We start from the raw sequence: 8,789 nt of genomic DNA, 5'->3' as shown, positions 1-8,789 counted from the left end.
TACACTGTGCCAGAAGTACATAGTCATGGGGGGGGGGGGGGGGACAGGCAGATTTGGCATAAAAATCTAATTGCCTCAGGAATTCCCCTAACTCAAGCATTACATCCATCAGGGACTATGTTTCCCTTATGTTTTGAAAACAAATTTGGCACTGGTAAAGATCTGGGTGGATCCCAGAAAATACCTGCTATCGTAGAGTAAGGTTAAATCCAGGGAATGAGCAATGGGTCATTTACCCAGCAGATAAAGAAAACCTCCCTCTAAGGCCGTGTCCACACTCAGGCGTTCTTTCAAGAAAAGTAGCCTTTTTTCGAAAGAACTTCCCCTGCGTCCAGACTCAAGCCGCGTTCTTTCGAAATTAAATCGAAAGAACGCGGCTTTTCTTTCGACGGCGGTAAACCTCGTTTCACGAGGAAGAACGCCTTTTTCGAGGGAGATCCGTCGAAAGAACGTGAGTCTGGACAGGGGGAGCCCTTTCTTTCGAAATTATTGGCCTCCAGGAAGAAGCCCTGGTGGACAATCTGGGCCATGGGTTGCACGTCTGTGGTTCCTGGCTGCAGCCATTCCTTAAAGGGACAGGCGCACCCTCACAGCCACTTGTTGCAGACAAGGAGCCAGAGCACACGGCGACCTTGCTGCAGCATGTCACAGCCCCAAGAGCGTCCTGGCCCTTCCTCCGAGCCTTCTGGGGACCCAGCCAAGGGCTCCAAGCGCCAGGCACCATCCTGGTCCGGCGCAGAGATCAAGAGCCTGCTGGAGCTGTGGGGAGAGGAGGAGGCCTTACAGGCCCTCAAAAGCCGGCGGCGAAACGCCAACATTTATGGCCGCATGGCTGAAGCCCTGGCCCAGAAGGGCCACTACCCCCGCACCCAGGACCAGGTGCGCTCCAAAGTGAAGGAGCTGCGGCAGGGCTACACCAAAGCCAGGGAGGAGAGCTCCCGTTCTGGGGCAGCCCCCCACTACTGCCCCTACTACCCAGAGCTGGACCAGATCCTGGGTGGCAGTGCAGAAGCACGCACACCACGGCGGTTCGTCCAGTCCGGACTGGCAGACCCGGTGGTGGACGCTCCAGAGCGGGAGCTACAGCAGTCAGGAGACGGGGACATGGGCCCAGAGGAGGAGGACACCGAGGAGACGGCGACCCTCACCCTGGAGCCAGTCACCCAGACCTCTGAGGCCTCCCAGGCGTCATCTGGCGCGGGAGAGGAAGCAGCAGGTGAGTACAGTGAGGTTGTGTCACACCCGGGGGGGGGGGGGAGGTAGGTGGGTGGGTGCATGTAGAGAATCAGCAAGCATAGTGCTTTGGCCGCATGACAGAGCGTCCCAAGGACGAAACCAAGCAAGAGTCCTGAGCCAACAATAACAACATCTGCCTGAGTCAATGACCTTCGAGAGTGCTGTGTTTGGGACTGGGAAAAAGCAGTTTGTAAACTTTTAAGAGTATAAAGGTAGTTGTGATCTTGCAATAAAATGATTTCGTGCTTGCACCGGCCGGAGTCCGTGCCTTCATACACCACAAATGGCGCCCGATACAGGGCTTGAACTGAATGAGTGATTCAAACCGGTGGTGTACCCGCGGCTGGACTGAGGATAAGTTGTTGAGAGGAGCTCCCGAAATTACTGACATCACCATTCGCAGGACGAACAGGTGAGCAGCCGCGGACAGAGTAACAGAATGGGGCAGTCTGCCACGAAAGAGCAAAAACTGCAGCTTGAGATCTTGCAGCACATTGTGAAGGAACAGGGGTTTAAGGTTCCCCCTGTACAGCTGGTTCAGCTGTTGGTTTGGATACGAGACCATTGCCCGTGGTTCCTGGAAGGGGGTTCTTATGATTTGACCTTCTGGGAGAAGGTGGGCAAGGAATTGAGAACCTCCGAACATCTTGCATTATCCCTCCCAAAAGGGATCATAGTAACGTGGCGAACTGTTTATACAGCCATACGGGCATTGCATCCCGCCGAGCGGGTCCTGAAGGAAGCGTCAGCAACACTTGATCCCAGGCTATATCAGGACCCAGAGGATCCCTCGTCCCCTCCCCCAAAACCCCCCGGGGAGGATTGTGAGCCAGTGTACGCCACGGTCCCGGTCTCCCCGGAGCCTGATGACTTGTGCCTCGGCCCTGAGGACAGTGAATCTGAGGACGGTGGGCCCGAGGACCCCTTTGACACAGGAACGGCGGCGGTCGGCGTAGGGCTTGACTCGTACCCGTCGCTCGAGCCCGTCAAGGCCCTGGCGGCATCTGCACCGACGGCGGAGCAAATTTTACAGACTCAGAGGCTACGAGCTGTTTCTCAGTCCTTGATTGTAGCCCTGCCGCCTTTTGCCCCAGCATTAGCTCCCGCTTCTTCATACAGGTCCGCAAGCCACACGGTCACTCCATATGGGTCCCCCTTGGTGGCACCCTCGCATAATGAACAGGCAAGGGTTTTATCTGAATGCCGACGTGAGGCTCTTCGGCGAGGAGATGTGCAGCTTCTACAGGCTTTTCCAATTGTATATGCGCCCCAACGGCCCGCCCAACATGAGGCTTTGCCATATGAACTTGTAAAAGAGTTGCGCAAATCTGTGAAGGATTATGGATTACAGTCTTCTTATACGATGAATTTGGTTGTGGCTATTTCGGAGTCATATGTTATGGCCCCGCATGATTGGCGCGCGCTATTACGCCTGCTACTTAGCCCAGCGCAGTATGCAGTTTGGGACACCGAGTATTGTGACGGTGTTACGTCGCAAGTTATGGATAATATTACCAATGGGGTAAACATTGGCATAGATGAACGCATAGGGCAGGGCCAATATGCTACTCCCCATGCTCAGGCTCAGATGAATCGCTTGGTATTTACGCAAGCCACATCGCTGACCCTTCGAGCCTTATGACAGGTCCCTGATGCGGGCCAAAGGGACACATCTTTTGCTACGGTCCGCCAGGGCCCCCAGTAACCCTATGTGTAATTTTTGGATAGGCTCCAAACCGCCATACAATGATAAGTAGACTCAGAGGAGGTTCAGCACCTGTTGCTGTTTCAATTGGCTATTGAAAACACTAATATAGACTGCAGGAAGGCTTTGGACCCCCTGCGTAACAAGGCAAAAACTCTTTCAGAATTGATAAATTTGTAAAACCTGAACCCTAAGGGTTAAATGTGTCTTCCAAGGAAACTAATTATTGTTTTAAGAATCCAAACTCTGAAACTTCACTGTGTTTCTTTTCAAGGCTGAGTTGATAGCACTCTTGGCTTGCTTTCAGACCCAAGGTTGTGTGTGTCTGCAAACTGCCTGTCTGTTCTGGAAGGGGGGGGGGCACTGTCCCCCATAAGTAAGCCTGTAACATTGCATGTGATTCTTTTCAGGAAAAGAAAACCTTTTTGCTTGCTTGGAATAGTAATTAGCAAGCACCTTGTTCTAAGAGAGTTTCTGTGGCAGTAAAAAAAGCCTGGTCTGCAGTACAAGAGGGAAACTGAGGCATGCCACCTCTAACTTAATAATTAAACAATAAAGTAATTTATTCAAACCCTCTCAAGCTGGTGTTCAAAATAAAAGCATACCATTGGGTAACAGCAGGCTGATCAAAAAGTAGCAAAAATCTGTAAAGAAAAAGTGTTCTAAAATATAATGCACCACCCCAATGTGGGTAGAAATGTTTTCTTGTCTTTCAGATCATCAGAAAGCGCTGGTGCCAGCTGAAGAAAAACAACAACAAAAAACCATGGTTCTGTGTCATGACATAATAAGTTTGTGTTCTGTCCAGATTTGTCTTGTGTGTCTTGTTTGTGATATATATATTTCAAACGTTGTGTGTACAATATTGTTGTTTTAATGAAAGAATAATTTAAGTCCCTTGAATAATCTTAACTTTGTGCTTTACACAGATGGTTTTTTTGCTTTTATAATTCTAGTGGAGTTTTAGTATCAGACTATGCAGTTTGTACTGTCTGGAATGTAGTGAAATCTGCTCCTCTACCTGCTGTTTTTCCCTTCTCTCCTACGATCGCCAGCTCCTTTGCCATCTCTTTCGGAACTGGCCCTCCTGCAAGACCAAGCCCCAGAATCGGGAAAGCAGGAGTGGAGACTGGCAGGGTGCACCTTGCACCCAGAGCACTACTGGTGCAGCTCTGTTGGCCACATTGTTGCTCCTGTGGTCTTGCTACCTCACCTTGCCTCCGTGCTCCCTGGATTGTCGCACGTTGGCAAACATAAAACAAAATTGGTTTGCTCCCAAATTCTCCCAAGCAGTCAAAGATTACTGTTTGGCTTGCCCTGTCTGCCAAGCTTACAACGTGGGTAAACCTGTAAAGACAGTCCCGGCAACCAGACCTCTGCCTTTGGGACCATTTCTGAATTTACAAATGGACTTTATTCAATTGCCTAAATGTCAATTTTTTTGAATAATGTGCTGGTGATTGTTTGCTTGTTTTTGAGATAAGTAGAAGCTTATCCCTGCAGGAAAACTGATGCCATCACAGTGGCAAAGAAACTTCTAAATCATTACATCCCATCATGGGGAATACACCTTGTGATCTCCAGTGATAAAGGTACCCACTTTACTGGACAAATTGTTCAAAAACTGGCAAAGCACTACTCTACCAGACAAGCACTGCACTGTGCGCGACACCCGGAGAGCGCAGAAGCAGTAAAAAGATGAAACAGGATTTTAGAGAACAAACTTACTAAAATATGTGAGAACTCTGGCCTGTGTGCAAACTCTGGCTGCCCTCTGCGACGGGACCCCGGTCCTAGCAGTAAAGTCACAGACGTTAAACCTTTTCTCAGCACACACACACACACTGCCCTGACCGTCAGCTGACACATGGGTAGAAGCACTCCCGATTGCCCTAATGAGCATGAGAGCCACTCCTAATCGGAAAACTGGACTCAGTCCACATGAAATTGCATGTGGCCGACCTATGAAATTGTTAAGCAACCCAAAATTAACCTGGCTGATGCCACACTTGTTAAAAGAAGCCTAGTCAAGTATTGTCAGGAACTTATGAGGTGTGTATAGTCTTATCATTCACAGGTTAAGGACGCCTTCCAGGAGGACCCGACTGAGCCGCGCCATAAACTACAACCAGGAGACTGGGTTTGCGTGAAAGTTCACCAATGAAAGACTGCCCTGGAACCCAGGTGAAAGGGTCCCTATCACGTCCTTCTGACCACACATACTGCTGTAAAGTGCAAGGGATTGCCCACTTGGATTCATGCCTCTCACTGCCAACTGGTTCCAGCGCCTACAGAGGTTTGCCCCAACAAGGATCACTGCAGACCTGGTACCGGAGAGCCAGGTCCAGAAGTAGACAGAGATCAACGCAGGCTTGGTACCGGCAATCCAGGCCCAAAAGCAGACAAACCTGAGAGACCAAGGCCAAGGTACCAGCTGCAGCCCAGAAAAACCTGCCAGTGATAGGTGAAGCAAACTACGAAGTCCTGAAGAACAGCCAGCATGAGGCTAAACGAACAATTCATGTTGCGCTTATGCTTAATCTTGTTTTTAATATCTAGCAGTTATAACCTATATGGTTCAAATGTGTTATGATAAGACGACTTTCACATGATTTTTTTCACCAGAATGCTAGATCATTAGCTCAGCAATTTTCCTTTACTAAACAGCAGGCGCAAGATATAGTTCGCGCCTGTCCGGATTGCCAGTGTCTATCCGCCATTCTGGTACCTAGCGGTGTTAACCCGCGAGGCCTACGGGCCAATGAACTTTGGCAGTCTGATGTGACCCATTTTTCCGAATTTGGCAGATTGCGCTATGTACATGTTACTGTTGATACCTTTTCCCACCTTATTGTTGCTACTGCCCATGTGGGAGAAAAAGCTCGTGATGTTGTTCGGCATTGGTTACATTGTTTTGCTGTTATGGGTGTTCCAGTTTCTGTTAAAACTGATAATGGTCCCGCTTATATCTCCCACAAAGTTCAGTCCTTTTTGCAGGATTGGGGTGTAAGCCACACCACAGGCATTCCACACTCCCCCACGGGCCAGGCGATTGTTGAATGCACGCACCGCACTCTCAAGACCCTTCTTGATAAACAAAAAAGGGGGAGTCCAGTGGGAATGACCCCACAGGAGCGTTTGGACAAAGCTATGTATGTGTTAAACTTTTTAAATCTTTCTGATTTGTCTTTCACGGCAGCACAGTGCCACTTTGGGCAAGACTCTGCATGGCCGGAGCGGCCACAAGTTTACTACAGACACCTGGAATCCGGACAGTGGCAAGGTCCCGTACCATTAATCACGTGGGGACGTGGGTATGCATGTGTTTCTCTTCCCTCAGGTCCCTATTGGCTTCCTGTGCGATTTGTTAAGCCAGCCAGGATTGGTAAGCCGTCAGTGCAAGAGATTCAACTCAAGAATGAAGGGACTGCTGCCGATCCATAGCGACAAATCCATGACGGTCACCACTGCATTTTTGTGGTTCCTGTGGAGCGGTTTCTGTGTGCATACTGCGACAGCACATTTGTATTGGACGCACATCATTGATCCCCCCGTATTCAGGCCTGTGACGTGGTGGGATCCCTCACCGCCCATCAGTAACAATGGTACCGACTGGGTGGGAGGGGTGTGGATACCCCCTACAGCGGAGCAAGAAACCGAGGTCGTTAATGTTACCAATATCACCCTTGTCACTGACCTCCCACCGCTTTGCTTTTCTACCCTTCATGACTCAAGTTGCATGCCCGTGCAGCCACAGTTGCACCTAGTGGCGTGGGAGCACGACGGAAGGGTTAACTATACCTTACTGAGCATTCCCGGGATGCACGGAAGCGGCAATGACTCTTGGGAGCCGTACGCTCCTGATTTGCCCCGCTGCATGATAAAGAGGATATCAGCGGACGCGGCACCAGTTTGGCAGGCATGTCGTGGACGCAGCCCCCTGGTACTCCGGGGCGAATTCGGCACGGTTGTGGATTGGGGCCCGCACGGTATGCTGTGGGATCAAGTGGACAATCGCACTGTCCCCTTCGGCCGGTATAATCACAGCCTTTCGTGGCATGGGGGAGGCTCTGCCGGTCCTGTGTTACAATTTATTACTAATGGGGATAATGCCACGGCCTCCATGTTACATAAGGGGGTGTGGCGGATAGGGTTAGCATTTATGGGTTATAGTTTAGGGAGTTTGATTTTAGAGAATTATACATCTAACTATATTAAGCAACAATATAATAGTGTTATGGTTTGTACTTCGCATCCATATGTTTTTGCCTTGGCACAAAATGCAAGTTTTAAGAGATGTAAATTTTCCCATTCTTGTTATTCTGTTATGTTGTCTGAGGTGCGATATAAGACCTGCATTTCCATGAGTGATAATGTAACCTTTGTGTTCCCTCTTCGACAACGCTCTGAGTTATGGATTCCTGTTAATCTCACACGAGACTGGGAAGGAGATAGTGATTTTGGCCATCTTACAAGGTTGCTGCAGGAGGAGATTACTAACACTCGTAGACGTACGAAGCGATTTTTGGGGTGGCTGATTTTTGCTCTTGTCGGCAATTATTATTCTTGCTTCTGCCGCTGCTGCTATTGCCTCTTTAACTCAGTCGGTTAAGACTGCAAAAATGGTAGGGGAAACTCTAATAAACGTTACACGGGAGTTCCAAACGCAGAAGACCATTGATGAAGAGATATTGGCGCGGCTTGAGGCCCTAGAAGCCACAGTCATTTGGCTTGGTGATATGCACGCAGCCTTAAAGACTAGGTTGTCTCTGCATTGTGATTGGGAGCACACTGCTGGAGGTCTGTGTGTGACATCCCTCCCCTGGAATTCATCAGTTCATGATTGGAACCTTGTTAAACACCATTTACAGGGTGCTTTTGATGTTTCTTTACATTCTCATGTTAATTCTTTGCATGTTCAATTAAAGAACCAAATTCAGCAATTGCAAGAATTAACCACACAAAAGGCTTTTGCTACTTTGCAATCTGACTTATCTTGGCTTAATCCTACTACGTGGTTTTCTGGATTAAATTTGCGCATGTGGGTGTTTATTGGATTTGCTAGTGGGCTTCTTATTGTGCTTTTTATAATTCTTTCTTTACTTTTTTCTTGTATTCGTTCTGCTCAGAAAGTTGAGGCTCGTGTAATGACAATGTTACTTATTAATGGTATTGCTTTGTATAAAAGAGGGGGAGATGTAGAGAATCAGCAAGCATAGTGCTTTGGCCGCATGACAGAGCGTCCCAAGGACGAAACCAAGCAAGAGTCCTGAGCCAACAATAACAACATCTGCCTGAGTCAATGACCTTCGAGAGTGCTGTGTTTGGGACTGGGAAAAAGCAGTTTGTAAACTTTTAAGAGTATAAAGGTAGTTGTGATCTTGCAATAAAATGATTTCGTGCTTGCACCGGCCGGAGTCCGTGCCTTCATACACCACAGGTGCACAGTGGGTGATGCACAAGGGAAACCTGTCATGCTCAGGCTGATGCCCAGGTCACACACACACACAGTGTGACCTTCAGAATGTCTGCTTCCCCTGTCTCAAGGGAGAGGGCATGCCCTTTTGGACAGCTGTTGCACACATGACTGATTGTGATAGAAATGTAGCCGTGTTACTCTGATCTGAGGAAGTGGGTCTGGCCCTGGAAAGCTCATCCCCTAATAAACCATCCTGTTAGTATTGTAAGTGCTACAGAGTCCAGTTTATAGGACTGATTGTGTCTTCTTTTCCTCCACAGCCGGACCAGCCGTGGAAGAGGGCCGCAGCACCCCAGCCCCACCTCCATCTCCATCTCCACCTCGGAGACATGGGAGCCTCAGACACAGGCGTGTCTACGCCGACATCCT

At 49.0% G+C, this 8,789-nt stretch overlaps 1 protein-coding gene across 1 annotated transcript; it reads left to right on the top strand.

Moving 5' to 3' along the window:
• Positions 1–299: 299 nt before the first annotated feature.
• LOC142828039 (endogenous retrovirus group K member 10 Gag polyprotein-like) lies at positions 300–8,350 on the top strand. Its single transcript, XM_089775072.1, has one exon. It carries the CDS (start codon positions 1,676–1,678, stop codon positions 2,876–2,878), a length of 1,203 nt encoding a protein of 400 aa, XP_089631198.1. The 5' UTR covers positions 300–1,675; the 3' UTR covers positions 2,879–8,350.
• Positions 8,351–8,789: the final 439 nt, after the last annotated feature.

This window comes from Pelodiscus sinensis, chromosome W, assembly GCF_052426305.1.
Source record: "Pelodiscus sinensis isolate ZL-2025 chromosome W, ASM5242630v1, whole genome shotgun sequence".
NCBI lineage: Eukaryota > Metazoa > Chordata > Testudines > Trionychidae > Pelodiscus > Pelodiscus sinensis.
This window is presented reverse-complemented; position numbering and strand designations above follow the sequence as displayed.

What these genes read in the sequence shown, in the direction of transcription:
- LOC142828039 (XM_089775072.1), top strand. Translation starts at nt 1,676, where the DNA reads ATGGGGCAGTCTGCCACGAAAGAGCAAAAACTGCAGCTTGAGATCTTG.